General features: G+C 40.1%; 1 protein-coding gene across 2 annotated transcripts in view; it reads left to right on the top strand.

Annotated features, from left to right (window-relative positions):
* LOC133617648 (anoctamin-1-like) overlaps positions 1–8,903 on the top strand; it is a 234,925-nt gene extending 226,022 nt beyond the window's left edge. For both annotated transcript variants that reach the window (XM_061977756.1, XM_061977757.1), the window contains 5 exons: positions 5,446–5,598; positions 5,723–5,775; positions 6,857–7,041; positions 7,368–7,473; positions 8,543–8,903. In XM_061977756.1, coding sequence (XP_061833740.1) covers positions 5,446–5,598; positions 5,723–5,775; positions 6,857–7,041; positions 7,368–7,473; positions 8,543–8,743 — 698 coding nt within the window. In that variant the 3' untranslated portion in view covers positions 8,744–8,903. The remainder of the gene's footprint in view (positions 1–5,445; positions 5,599–5,722; positions 5,776–6,856; positions 7,042–7,367; positions 7,474–8,542) is intronic.
* Positions 8,904–24,186: the final 15,283 nt, after the last annotated feature.

Genomic DNA, 24,186 nt, shown 5'->3' with positions numbered 1-24,186 from the left:
TAAGTTTTGTGTTTCTGGTAGAGTCTATATAAAGTAATGTACATTAGCCTATTGTTAAAATAATGAAAAAAACATCATTAATTATATTTGTTTTATTGTATTGTATTTTTAGAGGGAGGAAAAACCAAGACATTTAATATAAAATGTAAAATTAATAAATACATAAAAAGAAAAAGAAAAACAATGGTTAAAAGCCATCGTCCCGGGGAGCATTTCATTTCGTCACGTGCATTTTTTTTACCGTACCCGGGACGACGGGACTACGTTAATCTCAAGCCCTGGAAGTTACATTTTATTGTTTGCATTATTTGTTTCAGCATTGCACTTTGAAGATGGTCCCTCAGCTCTTTGACAGCTTTGGCTCTTTTTCAGATCAGCAGACGGACTCTAAGTCTTTCTTATTTACAGTATATATAAACCTTTCTCATTTTTATTCAGACTTCCATATATATTTAATTTATTTCCTTAACGGCTTGCCATAATATATATATATATATATATATATATATATATATATATATATATATATATATATATATATATATATAAATAAATTATATTTAAGCCAAATTATCCCGATCCAGATATTACTTTAATTCAAGTAACTAAGTAATATTTCCAGGGCTTTAATTTACAACCATTTTAGTCACATATGTGCCCAAAATGTAATCTGTGCAACTTCAAAATATTTGGGAACAAACAATTATTGTATTGTGAGCTAAAGTGGTGGCATTAGCCTCTATGTTATGAATGAATAACATAGAGGCTAATGCCACCACTTTCATTGTGTTTCAGTGTATCTTGAAGGATCATGCAAGTAATTGTTTCTTGTTGATGCTGTAAACAAAATATCACTATGCAAAGCCATGTTTGTTGTTGTACTGAACACAGATTGAAAATAAACCGACTGAAATAATAATAATAACAATGCATTATTTATAAGTCTTTGTTAGCCGTTTGTGAAGTGTTGTGCTCGTGCGCTACGTTCGCTCACATCCTGTGCATCTCCTGGGGGCTAAGCCCCCCTGTCCTTAAAAGCTAGTGACGCCCCTGTTATGCCTTATTATTTATATACTTCTTCTTGTAGTCAGACAATAGATATTGTTTGTCTAAAATTATAGTTCAAGTTAATGTGTTAATATTTACACCTAGCCTAAATGCAATAATCATAAGACAAAAAAATTGTGCAGCACAAACATCTGGGACAAGTTTGGGGAGATTTTGACAAAGTGTGTGTGATGGTGGGGGCTGGATGACATTACTCGTCAGAACATAAAATAACTTAAAAACCTCAACGGTAGAAACATAAATGTTTACAGCACAAACATATTGCAGTGTTATTTTGATATTTGCAATAATAAAGTGGGCAACTTCATATATGTCTGTATAACAGGTTCCTTATTTATTTATTTTTTACAAAATGTTAATTTGCAGAATACACTGCACAAGAGAAGAACATTTTTTAACAAACCTTATATATCACATATTGTTCACTGAATAAAGTGCAGAATTGAAGTGAAAATGTCTATTCCATAGTTGCCATCATTTTCAAGTGGGTTCACTTGTTGAAAAATGTTCATTGTTGTCTCATTAATGTTTACATCTATGTCTGGAATTACACACCGACAAGTATTGAAAGCATATGAATAATAAGGAACCTTTCTGAGCCAAAAAAGGTTGTTTTCAACACACTGTTGAAAATAATGATCACAATGTTTCTATGTGAAATTTATTGAATATTCCAATTAATATATTTGTGTGCAGAGAAGTTCCATGAATCCAGAGGTTGTTTATTCTGTCCTTGTTGAAATGGTCACGCAGCTGTCTGGTGACTCTGAAATAAGAATGTAACAATCAGATCACATGAAAACAGCTAAGACAATATAAGTCATACGAGAAAATGCATTTTTGACGATATGATTAGCCTGAGCGACTAGGGGACACCAAAACATGGATTAGAAAAGACAGATTGAAAATAATAATACAACTTCTTTTTTTTTCCAGCGGACCAGATGTTGGACTTTGGTGGGCCGTAACCGGCCCGCGGGCCGTAGTTTGGGGACCCCTTATCAAGTCGATAGAAAAACGCTAAATAATTGTAATCCATTATCATTAGTATTTGATTAGCTACTGACGTACCACGACGTGACTCACATTTCGACATGTTACCATTGTAGCTCACTACAATGCCATGTCGCCTTACATTTCGTGTGATTCTACAATCATTTAGAAATAAATAATGTCTAATTACCTTTTCCTCCTCTTGCCCCGATGTCCATGAACTGAAACGTTGCATGTGTGCAGTGTAAACTCGCAAGGTAACATTTGCTCCAGCTAGGCTGCTTGGCTGTCGGGAGGAGAAAGGCACCTGTGTGGCCGCTCAGGTGCCGCGTCCTGCAGGGGCGACCCACGGCGACAGCCCGACCCTTGTTGCATTGAAAGTGTTCTTATATTCTCCGCTGAAGCCCTCAAATTATGAAGTGGAGCTCCCACCTCAGTTAAGCTACTTGTCGGCAGACATTTTGTCCACAACTTGGCTTTAAAAAAAATAAAAATAAAAAAACTTGTCTGAAAAGGGCCGGGGATTATTTGGTAACCGGAACCGGAATGCAACATCGCTCACACACACTAGTAAGATGCTCTTACACACACTGGTAAGATGCTCCCATACACACTGGTAAGATGCTCTTACACACACTGGTAAAATGCTCGCATACACACTGGTAAGATGCGCTCATACACATAACTGAAATCTTTGCACACATACTACTGAAATTGTTGTCTCTCACACGCACGTGTAAAAAGCACACACACACACAGGTGAAATCCGTTTATACATACTAGTGAAAAATAATTCCAGGTGTGTGTGTGTGCGTGCGTGAGACAACAACATTTCAGTAGTGTTTATAAGAGTGTTTCAGTAGTGTATGTAAGAATGTTTCAGTAGTGTTTATAAGAGTGTTTCAGTAGTGTTTATAAGAGTGTTTCAGTAGTGTATGTAAGAGTGTTTCAGTAGTGTTTATAAGAGTGTTTCAGTAGTGTATGTAAGAGTGTTTCAGTAGTGTTTATAAGAGTGTTTCAGTAGTGTATGTAAGAGTGTTTCAGTAGTGTTTATAAGAGTGTTTCAGTAGTGTATGTAAGAGCATTTCAGTAGTGTTTAAAGAGTGTTTCAGTAGTGTGTAAGAGCATTTCAGTAGTGTTTATAAGAGTGTTTCAGTAGTGTATGTAAGAGTCTTTCAGTAGTGATTATAAGAGCGTTTCAGTAGTGTTTATAAGAGCATTTCAGTAGTGTATGTAAGAGCATTTCAGTAGTGTTTATAAGAGTGTTTCAGTAGTGTGTATAAAAGAAAAAAATTTCAGTTGTTTATGTGAGAGCATTTCAGTAGTGTATGTAAGAGCATTTCAGCAGTGTTATAAGAGTGTTTCAGTAGTGTGTATGAAAGAAAAAGATGTCAGTTGTTCGTGTGAGAGCATTTCAGTAGTGTATGTAAGAGGTAATTCTGAATAATGTCCCTAACGGCCCCTCATATTAGAAAGTCTAGATTTGCATTTTACACATTAGTTTCACCTTGTAAATCAAATTTTTGGAATAAACAAACCTTTGCAAAATATTCAATTGTTTTAGTTTTACCTGTATAACAATAACAGCAATAGAATGGGACGACTTAAAAAATTAAGCAAATTATCAGTAAATACAACTTAAATATTTCTGGGTCTGAGGTAGTTAAAAAAAACTCCTCGGTGGCAGGGGCCTGGGGGTGGATGAGATCTGCCCGGAGTTCCTTAAGGCTCTGGATGCCTTGGAGCTGTCTTTGTTGACTAAACTTGAGTGGACATCAGGGGCGGTGCCTCTGGATTGGCAGACCGGGGTGGTGGTTCCTCTCTTTAAGAAGGGAAAACTGAGGGTGATCCCCTATCGTGGGATCACACTCCTCAGCCTTCCCGGGAAGGTCTTTTCAGGTATACTGGAAAGGAAGCTACGCCAGATGGTCGAGCCTTGGATTCAGGAGGAACATTGTGGTTTTTGACCTGGTCGTGGAACTGTGGACCAGCTCTATATTCGCGGCAGGGTCCTTGAGCGTGCGTGGGAGTTTACCCAACCAGTCAACATGTGCTTTGTGGACTTGGAGAAGACCTTCGACCGTGTCCCTTGGGAAGTCTTGTGGGGAGTGCTCACAGAGTAAGGGGTATCGGTTTGTGGCAGTCTGCTCCCCATACGATCGGTGTAAGAGCTTGGTCCGCATTGCCGGCAGATAGTCGGATCCGTTTCCAGTGAGGGTTTGACTCCATCAGGGCTGCCCCTTGTCACCAACTCTGTTCATAAGTTGTATGGACATAATTTCTAGGCGTTGAGGGGATCCGGTTTGGTGGCTGCAGGATTAGGTCTCTGCTTTTTGCAGAAGATGTGGTCCTGATGGCTTCGTCTGGCCAGGATCTTCAACTCTCACTGGATTGGTTCGTAGCAGAGTGTGAAGCGACTGGGATGAGAATCAGCACCTCCATGGATTGTGAGATCGACAGGGGGATCGGTGCATCGTCTCCAGTGATGCAGACCCTGCATCACTATCCGTCATAGTGAAGAAGGAGCTGAGCCGGAAGGTAAAGCTCTCAATTTACTCTATGTTCCCATCTGGTCAAGATGCCCCCCAAACACCTCCAAGGGGAGGTGTTTGCACCACCGGGGAGACCCTGGACACGTTGGGGAGACTAGGTCTCCCGCCTGGCCTTGGAACACCTCGAGGAGGATGGATAGCTGGATGGATGCTCCGATCTTCCTGGAATTTGTGATCAGTTCAGGTGTTGAGGGGGACTTTAATGCATGACAGCTATGGTTGTAAAAAAAACACTATATCTCTGATCTTCCTGACACCTTTGAAGATGGGTCGGTTGATTGGGATGCAACTGCATTACTGCCCTTGTGGTGAAAACCTATAACAATAATAACTTCCTTACATGCTCCAATCATCCAGAATGTTTTGATGATGTGTCAGGGCATTGAGAAGGTGTCATGCACGCTGTCTGACTTTTGTGCACCCTGCGGTGCAGCTGGGGCAAAGATACATTCAATGCTGCTCGCAGATTTAATTACAAAAGTAATATTTACATTTAATATTCAGATTTATATCAAACATTTATATTTAGATTCAACATTTAGACACAACATTTAGAGTCACTATTTAATTTAAGCTTAAATCTGATGAAATTGAGCTAAATGTGAGAAAAGTGTGTTTAAATGTGAGAAAAGTGAGCTAAATGTGGAAGCTGGGATAGGCTCCAGCACCCCCCGCAACCTCAAGAGGGACACGCGGTAGAAAATGGATGGATGGACATGCAAACCTTTGATCAGGGTCATGTGGGTACTTTCTATTGTAACAATGGTTACAATTTGTCTTTGCCTGAGTCATGTCATGTATTCTTCCTCTATCTTCTTATGTTTTTTGCCAGTTATCCAGTTTGGTTTTGTCACTTTATTTGTGGCATCCTTCCCCTTGGCTCCATTATTCGCTTTGCTCAACAACATCATTGAAATACGACTTGATGCCAAGAAATTTGTGACCGAGTTGCGGAGGCCAGTGACAGCAAGAGCCAAAGATATCGGTTGGTACAGTAAATGTACAACTACAGTATATATATATATATATATATATATATATATATATATATATATATATATATATATATTTCTCAGTGAAAATCAATTATTTTCTTTTTTCATATTCAGGTATATGGTACAACATCCTAAGAGGGGTTGCCAAAGTGGCTGTCATTATCAATGTAAGTAAATTTGTTTCATATATGTGTAAGTACTACAAAAATATAAATGTAAATAGTAATTCTACAACTGTAATTAAACATTTCATTCATTGTTTAGTATGTATGATTTCCACTGTACATTTACAAAAAATCCATTGTCCACACAATAATTATTTTGTCACTTGTTTAGCATTAGTATTGTAATATCAAAAAAAAAAATACAAGCACATCTTAATGATGAATATATTTTTTAAAGCAAATTTATTTCAATAGTTCACTTTACATTTTATAGAATTAATAGACAAAGCATGAAGTCGGGTCGTCCTGATACCAACAATTTGGTACCGGTACCAAAATGTATATCGATACTTTTCGAAACCTTTTGATACTTTAAAAAAAAAAAAGGGAACTACAAAAAATTTATAAAATTACTTTATTTTAACAGAAAATCTTTTTCACTACAATAGAGCGGAACCATCCTTGCATAGACATGCCCTCCTTGTTGGGTTGGGTTGGGTTTTTGGCAGCAGCTCCTAGACCAGATCTGACCAATTTACGTCTATGAGCATAAACTAATGAAGCCTACCCGGGTTAGAGGCAAAGCGTCTTCTACGACAAACCTAACAGTCTAGTTGTGATTGATTGAATGCCCTGAGTAGATGAGTACACTTGAGATTGATTGTCCTGTCATCTCTCCCCCAAAGATTGCCTCATCTCACGGGAAGAATGGTCACAACTAGTCGCTTTGCCACCAGGAAGGCCTATTGGTACTCTAGGAAACTACAACATTAACCCTATGCGACCACAATGCTGTCGCATAGGGTCACACAAAGACATAAACACGGAGAGTCCAGGCTTAAAATTTAAAAATTTAAGAAGCCTTTTGAATTGTCTTTACCAAACAAGTTTCAAGTTACCTCGATTCAACTTTCAATCAACAAATACAGACATAAAAAAGCAAAAGTTCCATTCTAATACATCAATTTATGATTGCATGTACCGTTACTCCCTGAATAATTTATCGGTCATAGTCTGACTCACATTTTTGTCCCTGACCTTTGAATCCCACCTCTAATACCACCTACCCACCTATAATTCCTAGGCCTTTGTCATCTCCTTCACCTCAGACTTCATCCCTCGGATGGTCTACCAGTACATGTACAGCCCTGACGGCACTATGCATGGATTTGTCAACCATACTCTCTCATATTTTAATGTCAGCCACTTCCAGGATGGGAAAGAGCCCATGGATCAAATGCAACTTGGCTTTGCAGTTGAGATATGCAGGTGGGAATTACATTTCATTTCACAGTGTCAAAACCCTTTATGAGAAAAAGCTTTATTGTACACGACAATTTAAGCTCGGGATCACATTACAATAAATCATCAGAATATAAGTGATTGGGCAAGGTAACTGTTAAGGAGAGGGAGGGACACAAAGTTCTAGAATGTCTGAAATCTTCGCAATGTTGTATTTGAACACATTTAGTCACAGTTACAGACTTACTTTGCATGGCATTTACAGTCACAGTTACAATTCATACTTTGCATGGCATTTACTGGAGGGAATACATCAACATGTAAACACAAAAACATGTTGTCTGTTTTTGCAGGTACAAGGACTACAGAGAACCACCTTGGTCATCATCGCCGTATGAGATTTCAAAGGAATTTTGGGTGGTACTGGCTATTCGGCTTTCTTTTGTTATTATTTTCCAGGTAATGTGTGTGTCTGTGTGTCTATGTTTTTGCGTGCGAGTGCAGAGTATATGTACTATACTATACTACAAGACGCTACATTTTTCCCAACGCCTCCTTCAGACTTACATGACGACAAATCCAGCTCACGTCCGGCTCATTAAAAATGCGGGTGTGCATTTCTGGAAGAAAAATATGTTTGTGTTGTTTTCGGCTGTGCGAATCATTCGCATTGCGAACCTCGAGAGGTAATCAAGAAAGGTGGAAGAGTGTAGATTATACGAAAGACGACAAAAAAGTCAAATAACGTCCGAGTTGGCCGTGATCGCTTCATTAAAAATTAGTTTGATATATTTTGAATAAACTTTATTCGTTTTGTATTTTTCATTAAAGTATTATCTTGACATAATTTGTATTAGATCTTGTTTTGGAGTTCTTAAAACGCATTTTTGCTACGGGTGTTTCGTAACACACCAACTCGGTGAATCTAAATAAAATAAATCACATTTGAGCGAAACCTTAAAGAGCTAAGTTTTTACCAAAGGCAGCAATCATAAATGAAGCGAGAGTTTAACATAGAGATCTATAGTTATATTTCGATAAAGACGGGGAAAAGCCCCGCGCACTCGTAAAGGGAGCGTGCAGCAACATAAGTTTCATGAAAAATGTGTTACTGTGTTTACATTAATTATTAGCTATAAAACATTTTCCCTTCTATAATCTATTGTCACAGTATCGGAAGCCAACAATGTTAATCAGGACATCCCTTTTCAATATATTAACTTTTTATTTTGTTTGATTTTATTTCACCCCATAAACACAGATATATTGTAGATTAATAAGAGCAATTATAAGAATTAAAACAATTAATAAGATAATATATCGTATATCTCTGATCGCAGTATCGCCCTCGTCTTGTGAGCGTGAGGTTTCAAGCCCTACTATTTATAAAATATTCAAATGTTTACAGATTTCGATCCATCTCAATTGGTAATATTAATGAGGTTAATATCATAAATTATATGTATTACAGAAGAAAATGTTACTTTGCATTTAAGACCGAAAGCTACTCTTGACTCTTTTCTACCAGAATGTTGTTATGCTGATGAACGACCTTGTGGACTGGCTCATCCCAGACATCCCCAAAGACATCAGCCTGCAGATCCACAAGGAGAAGATTTTATTGGTGGAGCTCTTCATGAAGGAAGAGCAGGTGAAGAGCATTAGTTTGGAGAACACTGCCTCGACATGGAACAAGGGCAGCAGGAATAACAACACAACAACACCTTAAATATAATAATCTCATCAACTTTTTAGTAGTGAAACTCATGACTTGCCTAGAAGCTATCCTTCATCTTTCAAAACATTCCGACAATTGAGGAGGAAGCTAGCAGATGTGTGCTAATAGTAATGTCGTATTTACCTGTCATTTAATTCATTTTGCATTTGTATCACTTCTGCTGTCTGTTGATAAAATTTCTACATCAAAACTTTGCCTGTTTTCTTACACCATCTCGGTTATTGTATTATGTTTCACAATCTTGCTTTGTCCGTGAATTATTCAGCAGAAAGTGGCATCCACACCCAAAAACCATGTTACCATAATTTTTTATGGAGTAGACTGCAACATAATCCACCGACGGACCAAAGAAAATAGCGAGTGCCAGCACTTTGACAAAGAAGGTACGAACACCACTGAATTTAAAAAATAACTTGGTATCACAGTATGAATGTGGGCTCCCCCTCTCACCTCCCTCTTTGCCTACATGAGTGTTCGATAAAGTTGAAAGTGGTGTTCATTTATAATTTTTACATATTTCATTGACATGTAAAACTATTATTCTAAAACCTGCTTTGTCTACATATTTTTAATACTTATACAAAATCAAATCTTGTCTTGTTTCTGATGCTACGTTTTTTATGCTCATCAATGGAGTCCGAGCACACTTTCCTTGCTTTATTTAGGCTGACCATATTCTGAAATTCCAAAAAGAGGACACATATATGCGTGCCAAGGCGGGCAGCACCGGGACTAGGTGAAAATTTGCCAATGATGCTCGAACTTGCTTTATAAATAATATATTTATTTAAATAAAGCATTTTTTCTCCTCTTTTGACAGCAGTGTTGGCGCTAGGAATTTTCAAAATGGGGTCCTAGGGACCCCATCAAGTCATAAAAATGGGGTCCCACAGTACATTTTTGGGGTCCCACTTTTTTGTAAGCGTTTTGAAAAAAATAAATAAACGTATGCATTGTCCTGTTATATCTCACATTCTATATTGTGTTTTGGAAAAAGGTTGTCATAAACGTTAATTCATTTTAAAAAAAATAATAAAAAAGAAAACAAATTTGTATACATATATTCAGTTATAAACATTCATTCACTTTCTTCTTTCCTTCATGGATCTAAACTTTACCGCTGCGGATAGTTTTTTCTATGTTTTTATTAAATAAGTTGTAGGTGTATTTATTTCAGTATAAAAGTGTAAAAAGTGTTTTGCTTCGGTCATGAAATGATGGTAATGGTGTGCCGGGCATACATACATTTTCTATTTAATGCTTAAATCTCTGAGTCTACATCAACTTCAGATCTATCCCTCATTTCAAAATGTTTTTGTTTTTTTATGTTGTTTTTTTGTTTGTTTTCCGCCCTTTTTTGTCAAACAAAACTATGTTTTTAATGGCAAACACACAAAATATGCAAAATCTTCCACCAAAAATATTTTTCAAAGTGGAATATTTGATGTGAAGTAATCATAACCTTGGACAGGTCAATAATTCATAATAACATTGATTTTGATACAATATTATGTTTTGAGCAATGACAGTTTGAAAGAAAAAAAAACAGCTTTGTTTTATTAGTCAACGTCGCAACTTTTTCTAAATTACAATTCACCTTTAAGCTTTTTTATTTCACTTTTGTTATGTTTTTGTTTATTTTAATAGTATTTTAAGAATGTGCCGTGGACCTTTAAAACATTAGCTGTGGGCCGCAAATGGCCTCCGGGGCACACTTTTGACACCCCTGCTATAGATAATAAAAACTTTAATCTGATAAATCTATCCATAAAAAGCAGAGCCTGGTGATGCATGCACAGTCACCATCTCTGCTTCAGTAAACAATGACGGTGATGACGTCACTGTCAGCGATGCTAACTTGTCAGCGACTTCTCCAAGAGACTCCTTTTGAACACTCCTCGCACATTAACACTTCAAAAGGCAAACAATTGCCCTGTTTTTTGACCTGCAAAGTATGTTTTTGGGGTGGAGGAGTCTGCTCGGGTGCTGGTTAGCTTGAAGCTAACAGCTAACCTGTCTCCATCCTCGAACGATGTGGATCCAGCGGGAGATAAAAGTGAAGTTTCCATGGACTCACAAAGACTAAAATAATTAATTTACTGGAGTTAAAAATGTTGACTTTACACTCACCTAGTGTTTACCATGACGTCTTTATTTTGACAGCCCCTCGCGGTAAATTTGTCCGAGTGCAAACTGAGGCAGTATTTGTCATTGATAAAACTTTTGGCGAATCAAAATAAAAATGCAATAAACGGGGACGGAAATTTGACCCGACAACTATTAACAAAACAAAACACTGGCGGAAAGTGATAATCGGTACAATTTTCTTGTCTGTCTCTCCATGAATTGATTAACGTCGACCCTGACAAGTTGAAAAACGTATTTGGGTCAATTGTACGGAATATGTACTGATATGTACTAATAAAAGTTTCAATCCATCAATCAATCAATCAATCCCTCGCTCTCTCGCTCTCTCTGTCTCCCCCTCCCTGACGAATGCTGCTGCTCCACAATTTGTTTTGTTTTTAACCCCTTTGTACAGCCCTTACCTTTGGGCTGGTACCGAGGGCGACTGTGTTGACCAGTTTGACGCGTGTAAATGATAGAATGTCCAGTACTGTAGAACTGTGTTTGGATATGACAATCCGTTTATTACACGCTATCTAAATTAAACCAAATGTAAGTTATATAACAAAGTATGCTAACCTTTAATGGCACATTATACCAGCATTGTCACCACATGACACGACACGATATGATATGACACGACACCACACCACACCACACGACACGGTCGAAAACTGTTTGTCATCCAATCCCCCTCCCATGCTCACACCTGAACCCAATTTAAGGAGGCTGCCATGGTAACCCCACCATAGCAACAGTTCCCTCCCTGTCAACACTTCCTGGTGCTTAACAGGAAGTGGGCGGAGCAATCTGCCGAAAAGGAAAGTAAACATGCTGAACCCAACAATCAGAGAAAATAAAATAAAAACAATATAAACAAATAAGGAATTTTGGCTCCAACACTCCGGCCCCCAATTGAGAAGGGCAGGATACCATGAACAATTCAAAATAAATAACAATGGAGCCATAAATATAAACAAATAACAATCATATTTGAGTTAGAGTTTTTCATGTTTTGATTATAGCAAAACGCACCAATCCTTTTTTATCTGGATAAGTCTCCATGACTCTTCCAAGTAACCAAGAGCCACGTGGAGCAGTATTGTCTGCAATTAGTACAATGTCATTTGGGATGAGACTTCTTCTCTGTTTGCTCCACCTCTGCCGCTCCAGTAGCAAAGGTAAGTACTCTCTTAACCAGCTTTTCCAGAATAGGTCAGAGATGTATTGGACTTGTCTCCATCTTTGTTTGAGAATTTGTCTGCAGGATTTTGAGTGGTATTATTGTACCGCCATTGTGTGACATCAGAAATCTTGCATCTTTCCCTCCTTTTCCGGCCAAATATGCGCTGCCTAGTAGCGCACTGATTATTGGGCAGAGACACATCATCCTTTTTAAAGGGAAGTTCCAAAGTGTAGTGTCCATCTTGAAGCTTGCACGTTTTAGTCATGACCTTCATGAACTTCATGTCATCTCTGGAAATGTCTTCTGATGACCTGTCGTGTAAATCATGGTTGTATTGATTGTGCAGTAGCTTCTCTTGCTTTGTTATGGAGATCCTGTTAACAGTAGTAGTGGAGCAGCCAATCGTACTCCTCTTCTTACTGTAATCAGGAAGGCCATTAATGTGACCCACCCCAATAGGGTCTTAACGGCATACGGTCCATTTCCACGACTGTTGAACCCTGGGAAGTGTCCCAGGGTTCAAGCAGTTTAGAAGCATTGGTCCCAATCACTAGCTCTACATCGGCTTGAACACGAGGAAGAGTGACGCCATCCAAGTATGGCCATTTAGCCAACTCCTCTTCATTGATGAGGTTGTTTGTAGTTACGGGCATCCTTTTTTGGGTGTAGACCTTGGGAAGGTCGTAGAACTGTTGCCCAGTGAGGTTTGAAATCTTTAAGTCCGTCAGCATGTAACTGGAAACTGATGTTTTTGGGCCCATGGTTAGGAGATTGATTTTAGTTTCTCTTCCTTTCAAGTTGAGCTTTGTCATCAAGCTTTCAGAACAAAATGTATCTGTGCTGCCCGGATCCAGGAATGCATAGGTTTTTATGACTGTGTGTCCTTTGCTGGACTTTATCTGTACAGGCAGAATTGACAGAATTCCATTTCCAGCCCCCGTTTGTCCATATGTTTGCAGAGATACTTGTTCACTGCTCACAGATAGTCCCCTTGCCTTATTTTGGTTTGGAATTATGTTGCTTGCTCTTTCCTTTTGACCAATATGAAGCAGACTTGGATGGTTTTGCTTGCATATCTTGCAGGTCAAGCGCTTGTCACAATGCCTGCTAAGATGTCCAACATGAAGACACCCAAAACAGATTCCTTTCTGTCTTATGAAAGTTATCTTTTCCCTGTGGGTCTTCTCCAACTGAGGACACTGGTCAAGAGCATGATTATTAGAGCAACAAACACAGGTATTTGTGGTACGAGCAGATGCACTTTGCTTTGGAGCAGGTTTGTATCTGGTTTGCTCTTCCGCTTGAGGGGTTTTGAGGTTGTGGCAAAACTGCTACCTTGGAATTTGGGTTTACCTTGTGATTTCGTTGCTTTTACAAGTTTACTTCCTGCACTCTGTGGTGCATTCTGGATGTCTCCAAAGACTGGGTCAGAGACAATTTTCACCTGTCGCTCAATAAATGCTACAATGTCTGAGAACTGAGGTCTGCGATGGTGGTTTTCTACTATGTTGCATGCAGAGACTCTCCAGCTTTCTCGCAGCCTGTACGGCAGCTTGAAGATCACAGTTTTCATGTGAGCTGACATATTAAGTTCCTGCATGTACTGCACGTTTTCCATAGCAGTGCAACATTCTCGAAGGTAAAGAGAGTAGGCTTGCAGAGCTCGTACGTCTTCAGACTTTACCAAAGGCCAGTTAAACTCTTTCTCCATGTAAGCTGCTGTTATCTGGTACTGGTCACCAAAGTGTTTTTCCAATAAATACTTTGCCATCTCATAGCCTCTTTCTGGGGGCATGTGTTGACAGCTACGCACCAGTTCTTTAGGTTGACCCTTAGTGTACATTTCCAGGTAGTACAAACAGTCTCCTTTGTTGCTTGTGTTCTTCTCAATGCATTGCACAAATGCTCTGACAAAGGTTCTGTACAGTAATGGATCACCGTCAAAATAGGGAATCTCTCTTGGTGGGAGTAGATGAGAAGTTTGCAACGACATTTGCAATGTTGCAATCTCATTTTGCCTGTGCAATAAGTCACATAAAGTGGGGGTGCCAGTGGTTGGAGGGGAAATGTTAGTTTGCCTTGATTGCTGTACAGGGGGGTCCATGTGGGTTGTAGGGCTATGGTACTGCACTGTATTCCAAGAGACCTGCTGCTGTTTTGGTACAGAAGGTGGTGGTTGCAGTGGTACCTGAATGGGTTTAGGGTGTGAAAGCATGGACTGTTGCTCTTGCCAAACGGTGGGTGGTTGAATGGGAAGTGGTGTCCTATATTGAAGTTGCCATGCTGTTATTTGTTTTTGCTCAGATGGATGGTGTATAGACTGCGGTGGAGGTGGTGGTGAAGCTTGGCTTGACTGCTGCTGTGTGAGGGGTTGATAGTCTTTAGCCTGGGGGTTGAGAGTGACTGGTGCTTTAGCCTGGGGGTTGAGAGTGACTGGTGGTTCCTTGGTTCTCTTTAAGTAGGAGCTCATGCCATCAGATGCTGTATGGGAGGAAGCATGAAGGCTGGGAGCTTTTAAAACTGCTAATTTCGCATCAGCAGCTGCCAATTGAGCATCCAGATCCATCATTTCCTTTTTCTTTCTGATTCTTTCCCTCTCCTCTTCCAATTTCTTTTTGATCTTTTCCTCCTCCTCTTCCAATGCATGTTTTTCCTTTAGAGCTGCAGAGAGGACAGCGAGGGCAGCCCTTTCGGCCTCTGCCTGTCTGCGAGCTGAGGAGGTGCTTGACCGACTAGAACCAGAGTGTGTGTGACTCCCATGTGATTTGTGACTTATAACATTAGAAATGCTGTCATTTGGATTAATTTCGCTTTCTAAATCCTCAATACCCTCCAGGATTGGCGCTTTTATCCAGGTGTTAACATGCTCAACAAATTCATGTACATTAATTAATTTGGCTTTGTTTGATTTGGTCCTCTGTAGGTAGAATTGGTAGGAGGGATTGGTGTGCACTTGCAGTTTCCTTTATAACATTGTGATATTTGGTGAAAGCACATTGCACTTCCATTTTGTCCTCTCCATTTTTCATCATCTCCATGATATGTTTCTGCATGTTGCTTGCCTTGTTTAATTTGGATCTTCTCTCCTTCTGAAGTATTTCAATTCTCTCCATTAGGGCTTTTGGTGTCATTTTCACTGTGCGTTTTTTAACAACAGATGTTTGATTTGTGTCCACCTGATTTTCCATCTCTGCAGGCTGTGACTGATTTTCAGTCATTTCTGACAATTCAGCCTGTGACGGTTCCATTTGACCTTTGATTGTGTCACCAATTGAATGCGTTAACTTTAACTCCTCCATTAACGCATGATCATGCATTTCCCAAGCATCATGTTTGCCTTTTCCAGGATCCATGATTGTACACAACCCACAATTCAAAATCAGATCAAATATATGGAAACCTTGTAAATGTCAGTCAAAACACCAAAAATCAAAACCCGCAATTATTCATTTGCATTTGTTCAAACCAAACCTCACCCACGAACGGGCTTGCACAAGGAATCATAAACACCACATTGTAATTGAAATGTACCCACAAACGGGTTGCAATCATGCACAAAACCTCATAGAAATGTACCCACGAACGGGTTAAATGACAATGAATATTAACCACCAATGCATTGGATTTTTTGTTTTTGTCTTTGTGTGCACACACTATTATATGGCCATACAAGGTATATAAAGGTATGTAGCGCGCTACATACCTTTATGTTGTTCTTCAAAAGATTGTCTTCGAAAAGAGTTCAGTATCTTCAAAAAGAGTACACAACTTCAAACAGCGTTGCGCGTCCTAGCGCTGCTCAGCTGTCGCTCCAAACGGCGAGGGCTGTTGTTCGATCAGCGCGACGTCCTCCGTCTCGATCAGCGCGGCGTCCTCCGCCTGCCTGTCGCTGCGTTGCTCCTGGCCCCAAACGACCATCCCGTCTGCTGTCTGGCTCTTCTCCTGGTCCAATCGAGGTGAAACAGCCCGGCCTGTGGCTGAACACCGTCCCAGCGTGCGCTCCAGGTGCACACACTGCGCGTTGATGCAATCTAATTACTTCCTGTTCCTAATGAAGTGTCCACTGTGTGTCTTACTGACATTCAAACTTAGTCCTTTTCCAAAACGAAGACTAAAGTTTTCGACTTAATGTACAGCCCTTACCTTTGGGCTGGTACCGAGGGCGACTGTGTTGACCAGTTTGACGCGTGTAAATGATAGAATGTCCAGTACTGTAGAACTGTGTTTGGATATGACAATCCGTTTATTACAAGCTATCTAAATTAAACCAAATGTAAGTTATATAACAAAGTATGCTAACCTTGAATGGCACATTATACCAGCATTGTCACCACATGACACGACACGGTCGAAAACTGTTTGTCCTCCAATCGCCCTCCCATGCTCACACCTGAACCCAATTTAAGGAGGCTGCCATGGTAACCCCACCATAGCAACAGTTCCCTCCCTGTCGACACTTCCTGGTGCTTAACAGGAAGTGGGCGGAGCAATCTGCCGAAAAGGAAAGTAAACATGCTGAACCCAACAATCAGAGAAAATAAAATAAAAACAATATAAACAAATAAGGAATTTTGGCTCCAACACCCTTCTTAACGCTGAACGTACATTGAAAATACACGCAACCCAAACTAAAAATGCCGGACATTTGAGGCATTTAACAAACTCCGTGCGGACAGCCCCGCAAAAGAGGACATGTCCGGGGAAAAGAGGACGTATGGTCAGTCTAATATTGGCTCAGTCCCATCACTACACAGTGTTGCAGGTTGGAAATGGCGTATTGTACTTCATCTTGCACCCTTCATTTCCAGCCTGTGTTGATGGCAACCTTGGAAATGCTTCATGATCATGAGGTCAGATGATTCAATCAGTTCCAGCACCAGTCGTGTCTTCCCTTACTTGTATCCCAGGCTGACAGGCTTGACAAGGAGCTGCAGCACATTGAGGCCAAACAGACTTCAGAATCAGAATCAGATCAGAAATACTTTATTAATCCCCGAGGGGAATTAAGATTTTCAGCACAATCCCATTCAAGAGCAGACAAACATTACAGGGAGACAGTACAGGATCGCTGACGGGTCTGCCAACTTCCGGCGCTCCTTACAAAAAAGGTGAGAAACAGGTAAACGCTGTTAGCCATAACTGCAGTCTAAGCATGGGCCAAGGGAAAAAAACTCATAGCCATAGCACACATAAACATGTGTGTAAGAGGGAAACATCAAAAATCACAGAACATTAAAAACATTAAAAGAGTATAGCTGATGCAACCAGCCACTTCTACATACAGCTACAAAATAAATAAATAAATAAAAATTGAAAAACATATACACTGTGGTGGCCTCTGCAGTGTTCCACGCCATCGTCTGCTGGGGTGGGGGGAGCATGGCCAGAGACAGGAGCAGACCCAACAAAGCAACCAAGAGAGCAGACTCCACCCTCGGCCGCCCACCAACTCTCGGCCAGTGTCCAGTCCGCATGGACTCATTCAGCCAAGACACTGTGAAGATTGTCCGTGGCCAAAAGGCCGGGAGGTCCACAAAAAACGAAGTGTTCCAAAGGGTCCCAAACCAAAAGACAAAAAAAAATCCCACATTAAAACAGAGGGAAACATCAGGAACACAAAAGAATGACACAAGAGCACAAGCTCCTGCCAACAGCAGCCACTACAGCGGCGCCATCTTGGGAAAAAGTAATAAAAAATGTATGTCCTAATATGTATTTGTAATCAGATTTTCTGTACACAACGTTCCTGTTGGTACAGATAGATAAACTTATAACGTGTACCACCAGGTACACATACAGTACAGTAAGTGATTATGGGGTCTACTAAACAAATACAGTACATTCATGGTTAGCAGTTGTGTCAAGGAGGAGCCCGAGCTTGAAAACATTATTCCGTCATTAAAAAATTTAAGAAACTTCATTTAAGTCTCCTGATTTCCAGTGACATTTGTAAAACAAGCATTAAGACAAATGAAGTTTTATTTTAAAAAGACTATTCAAGTTGTTTACATAAAAGTAAATAATTGTTTTGTTTTGAGACTGAATGAACTGAACCCCAACTTTTTGACCTAGGATCTAGGCACACTGACAAAGCCTAACCTATTGTTACTATAACAATCTACAAGGTTAATATGGCAGGCTTCGCTTTCTTCCCCTCCATTTATCTGCTTTATTTTGTATTTCAAGTTATCAATTGTATTGTTGATAATAGAGGTAAATTATTGTTATTTCTACTGGTATTTGTATTGCTCCCTTTGTAGTGCAATAATGTTCATTGTCATCTCTGTATTATTATTTATTTCATTAACTGCTTCTTTGCCATCACTTTTACTATCACATTTGTACATATCGTATTTGCTGATGTTGTTCTATTGTTGTTGTTGTTGTTGTTGTCTCTCTATCTTATCCCCCTTTTGTCCCCGCAATTTCCCCCTCTGTCTTCCTTTTTTTCCTCTTTCCATCTCTTCCTGCTACGGCTCGGCTGCACCAAATAATAATATAAATCAATTTAATAAAGTCAAATACAAATAAGGCAACAAGAGAAGTATCTCACACTTCTCTTTTGTAAAGTACATTTGTGCAGCCAATATGGGCATATACATCAACAATATGATTTGCCTGAGAAGCTGGACAGGATAAAAACAAAAAAAAGACCTACCTAGGAAAATACCAATCTGGATTATGGCATACCGTGACACCGCTAGTGTTTTTTTGTGAGGGCTATGTTTACCTGCAGTATTACTAAAATAAAATATCAGATACTGTAAGCCCCAGCAGCTTAACTTTGTGGCATTCAAAGCATATTAATTGTCAGCCGATATAAATATCTTGGGTTAATAATATATTCACAGTTTTCCTTTAAAGCCCATATTGGCAAATTGTGTAAAATAATTGTGGTAGAAAGTCCAAATCTTAAACAGGAACAAAAGTAAATTTATCACAAGAGTTTTATTTACTCATAATCAAATGATACAAGGTTGGATTGAATTGCCATGATACAGACAGTTTCTCCGGAGAAACTACGGTGGTCTCTTCTAGCAGGAAAAAAAGAAAGAAGAGCCCCTGACTTGGTCCAACTTGGTTATTTATGTTTTGAATTCACTTATTCTGCTACATCCTTGAATCCCTTAGCCATAACAAAAAATCAAAACATCTTGAACAATGTCAGGGCGACCATATGCTCAACTCTTACACGCTTGGCGATGCTCTCCTTCCAGCATATGCATCAGTCAAATGGTACAAAATAGAAAAAGGCGAAAAGGGCAGAAATTCCACTACATAATCAAGTTTAAATGAAATGAAATGTCAACTGAAGCTGCAAAATGTATTATATGATTTTCAGCCACTTCAACTATTGCCTTACCAGCTGGTCTCAGGCTGGTCAGAGTTTAAAAACCCCATTGGAAATCTTGTACAAACAAGCAATTAAAGTTATGGATAAAAAACCTAGGCACTATCATCACTGTGCCATTCTAAAAAAAATACAGTATTTTAAATTGGGACAGTCTTCACACATTTGCAGACTTAAAACTGACCTATAAAGTACTGCATGAATTGGCTCCAGATCCTCTGGCAGAGTTCATCAGCTAAAGAAACAACCGTGAGCGCGTCACGCGAGGCTCTGTCAGAGGTGACTGTTACATTCCTCTGCGCAAGTGCACTTTCAGTAAGTCAGCCTGGTCAGTAAGGAGTGTAAATGTGTGGAACTAAGTACCTGAGGAGGTTAAACTGGTTACGACTCAGCACGCAGTCCTGAGGGGACCCCGTGCTGAGACTCAGGGTTGTAAAGGTGTGAGGACCTATTTTCACACTCTAGAGCGGTCGGACAGGAAGTTCTTGATCCAAAGGCAGGTGGTGTGCGGTAATCCCAGGTCTAGTAGTTTGGGCTATTAAATGCCCAGCTGAAATCTACAAAGAGCAGCCGGCGATGTCTTTTTTTTTCGGAACCGGGAGGATTGTAGTGGTTTTCAGGCAGGATGGGACCTGGGACAGGGACCGGTCTCTCACACCATCCGGCCCAACTGCTTTCCTCGACTTTACTGCCTTTAATGTGCGTCTCACCTTGTGCTTTTTGAGGATGATGCTGCCGTGGTTCGGTGTGTGAGATGTGGCAATGGCTGCTACTAATGGGGAGGCTGATGTTGGCACCGCCTCAAAGCGTGCGAAGAAGGATTTCACCTCTTGCCCACGTAGGCTGAGAAGTGGCTGCTTTTGTAGTTGGTCATGTGCCTGGAGTTGTTGCTCTGGAAGCAGTCCTCAAACTTCTGCTTTGATCCCCGCTTCAGGTTGGCTCTGGCGGCACTGTACAGCTCTCCGGATCTGGCTCTGAAAGCAGTGTCCCTCTCCCTGAGAAGACGCCGCACCTCTCATATTATCCATGGCATTGTGTTGGGATAAACTGGGATGCGCTTCCTTCTCTACAGTGCAGTGCTTGGTATAACCCAGGCATGCTGATGTAGGTCCTCTTGTTGAAGACTTCCAAGGCGGTGGTGTCTTAGAGCTGTGAAGTGGCGCCTTCAGCCCTGATTTTAAAAGGAGCACTTTTCCTGATGGGGGTGGAGGATCGCTCTTTGTGCATGAGTGCCGTCTTTTTTAAGCGCAATGTGCCTTTCTCTACGCGAGCGACGTTCCACTCTTTTGGCACTTGGGGGCGGGCATTGGAAACACGGCCCAGCAACTCCCCCGATTTCTGATTGGTCATTTTTAACCCCTACTGTCCTTTCCTCTCTACTGTGGTCAGACCAATGAGAATGTTATGTATTGGGTCTGCAGTTTTTCATAGCAGTTGTAAACGTTAGGCTGACATTGTAACGTCTATTCCTCAACTTACCTCATTTTCCACGATGTGGATGATGTTGATTCTCAATTTTCACACAAATCCTCCAACCATGCTGACCTACCTTACTCTGGCTCAGGTTGGCTCCAACTTGGAGACAGTAGGTGTTTGAAGTAACCAATCAGAAAGGAGGACAGTTGCTGGGCTGTGTAATAAATACATGCACCTAAGTGGCAAAAGGGTGGAACGTCACACGTGTACAGAAAGACATTGCAAGTGCAAAAAGGTAAGGTTTCCCCTAAGCTCAAGATAAGTCAGTGCGCTAGCAGAGTGTTTTTTACATGTGACGATTTTGGCACTGTTCAGACACCACGTTTACATTGTCGGTGGAAGTCTCTCTCCTGACGGCAGCTTAAAGGTTGATTCTTTTAAAACACTTCCTTGTGGTCTACATAATATGTAATGGTGGTTCTTTGGTCAAAAGTATGCATAGATTTTGTTTTACAAACCATATTCAAGCTGCTTTCTGACAATATCCTGAGGATGCGCCGTTTTGTTGGTGGTCCTATTTACGTGCCTCCACTTGGAAATGTGCCTTCTCCTTGTAGTTTTTAGTGCTTGACAGATTAAGTTTGAACTACACGCTACTTTGTATTAAAAATGGCAACAGCGGAGGATGCATGTGCAAGTACGAGCTTGTCTGCTCCACCAGAAGAGGATAGTGAAACTACAATCATGGATTTGCGCAAAGCCCTATGGGTAAATTATACCATGAATTCCAAACGGTTTGTTTCCCAAATGTTTATACAGGAAGGCAAGATTATTTTATAAATATCTTAGCCACGATTTGATTACACATTTTCAGGACTCATGCAGGCATACTTGCCAACCCTCCCGAATTTTACGGGAGACTCCCGAATTTCAGTGCCTCTCCCGAAAATCTCCCGGGACAACCATTCTCCCGAATTTCTCCCGATTTCCAGCCGGACTTAAGGCACGCCCCCTCCAGGTCCGTGCGGACCTGAGTGAGGACAGCCAGTCGTCACGTCCGCTTTTCTTTCATATAAATAGCGTTCCGGCCCAGTCACGGCTTTTGGCGAGTGCACAACTGCACACACAACAAGAAGGAGACGAAGAACGAAGAAGACACAGTCATGGCGACGACAAGTGACAATGCAACCCTAAACTCACTCCTTTCCTGCAAATGAAATTTCACAATAATGCCTGTAATAGAGTGATCTAAGTTGTTTGTTGCCATCTCCTGGTGAATGTTGGGTATAGTGTTCTGTGGTTACTCTTTGGTTGGCCAATGGTTTACGTTGTATTGCGCACCCTGACGGCAAGTGTGGGAGTCCGTTCTGAAGTATGAAGTAAAGAGACGTAACTTCATCACCTTGCCTGGTTATTGACTCCAACTCAGAATATTACACTGCCCATACCTATTTGCACTTTCAAATACATCAATGAATAGAGGAGTGTCATGTGTGTGTATATGTGTAAATAAATAAACACTGAAATTCAAGTATTTCTTTTATTTATATGTGTGTGTATAAATATATATATATATATATATATATATATATATATATATATATATATATATATATATATATATATATATATATATATATATATATATATATCAGTGACGTGCGGTCACTAGAGGCAGGTGAGGCGGGGCCTCACCTGCCATCATGGAAAGAAAAAAATGTAAAAAGAGAAAAAAAAGTATTAAATTGTTATATGTATCCAGTGATTATACTATAAAGTTATTTTCCATTTAACTTCACCAGTTTTAGATTATTTTTATTCAAAATCGCTGAATTTTCCCATTTGCCGTTCAAATACTGAGAAGTGACAGCAGCAGCCAGTCGAGGCGCGTCACTCAGTGCCTCAACATGGACGGACTCGGCTAACTGCTGGTCTGCTGTGCAGTGAGACTATATTGCTATATGAACTATATTATACATTTCCATAGTTTAGTTAGCTGAGGTATATAATGTACAGTGTATTTTGTCAACAACTGTATGTGTGTAAAGTATTTCTTGTGCTGAGCAATCATAAAACTGCTGCGAAGACGCACTGGCTGAGGCACGCGTAACCATGCCTCCTGGTGCTTAAGACACGTTCGCCGCAGACTGCACCCACCGACGGGAACGCCACACCAACCAAAGCCCACACCCAAACCCTCCACGTGCAAGACCGAATCCACCCAAAAAAAGTCACTTAACAAGAAGCCAAAAAGTGCAAAAACAACATTGCTCGCGCCGGAGGAGCCGTGAACGACTGCTGGGACACTACATTAGGTACACCTGCAGACTGCAGCACGGATTTCATATTTCATTCATCCACACCTCCTCCACACCGAACACCACTGTACCCGCACTTATAAGTAAAGGTAAGACCATAATAACGTTTTTTTTTATTAAATGTGCTTTTTTGTGTGCTACAGTTTGTATGTGTAAAGTTAAAGTTAAGTTAAAGCAGGGGCGTCACTAGCTTTTAAGGACAGGGGGGGCTTTGCCCCCAGGAGATGCACAGGATGCGAGCGAATGTTACGCACGAGCACAAAACTTCACAAACGGCTAACAAAGACTTAGAAATTATTCATTGTTATTATTATTTATTTTTTTTAAATGCACGGGACTAAATGAAATGCTCCCCGGGACGATGGCTTTTAACCATATATTTTCTTTTTCTTTTTATGTATTTATTCATTTTACATTTTATATTAAATGTCTTGGTTTTTCCTCCCTCTGAAAATCCTATTAAATGTTTAACAAGCCATCCTATAATAATAAAACAGCTATTAATGTAACAATACAATAAAACAAATATATTTAATGATGTTTTTTTCATTATTTTAACAATAGGCTTATGTATATTACTTTATATAGATTCTACAAGAAACACAAAACTTAAAAAATAAATTATTTACACGCACACAAGGTTTTGTGCAGCTTCACTCATTGTAAAGGAAGATAATGTGCTTCGTACACCTGCAGGACCGCAAGCAAGGTCGCAGAGAAAATGCGGGCTGGAATTTGAGTGATGTGGGCATTTTCTATATGAACAAGTGGAATGGATTGGATACCGATGCGCGAAAGGGGCTCTCTACCTTACGCTACGAAGTGGGGGGAAACTGAGTGAATAATAACAGGTTATATGATTATTTATTTAAACTCATATTTGGGCCACTTTATAATGAATATGTCGGCATTTATTTGTAAAAAAAAACAAAAAAACAAAAAAACACCAAATTATTTAGGGGGGCTTAAGAATATTTTAGGGGGGCTTGAGCCCCCCTAAAATAGGCCTAACAACGCCAATGAGTTAAAGTACCAA

Source organism: Nerophis lumbriciformis, linkage group LG18, assembly GCF_033978685.3.
Source record: "Nerophis lumbriciformis linkage group LG18, RoL_Nlum_v2.1, whole genome shotgun sequence".
Classification (NCBI taxonomy): Eukaryota; Metazoa; Chordata; class Actinopteri; order Syngnathiformes; family Syngnathidae; genus Nerophis; species Nerophis lumbriciformis.
Note: the sequence above shows the minus strand (reverse complement) of the source record. Positions and strands in the feature narration are given on the sequence as shown.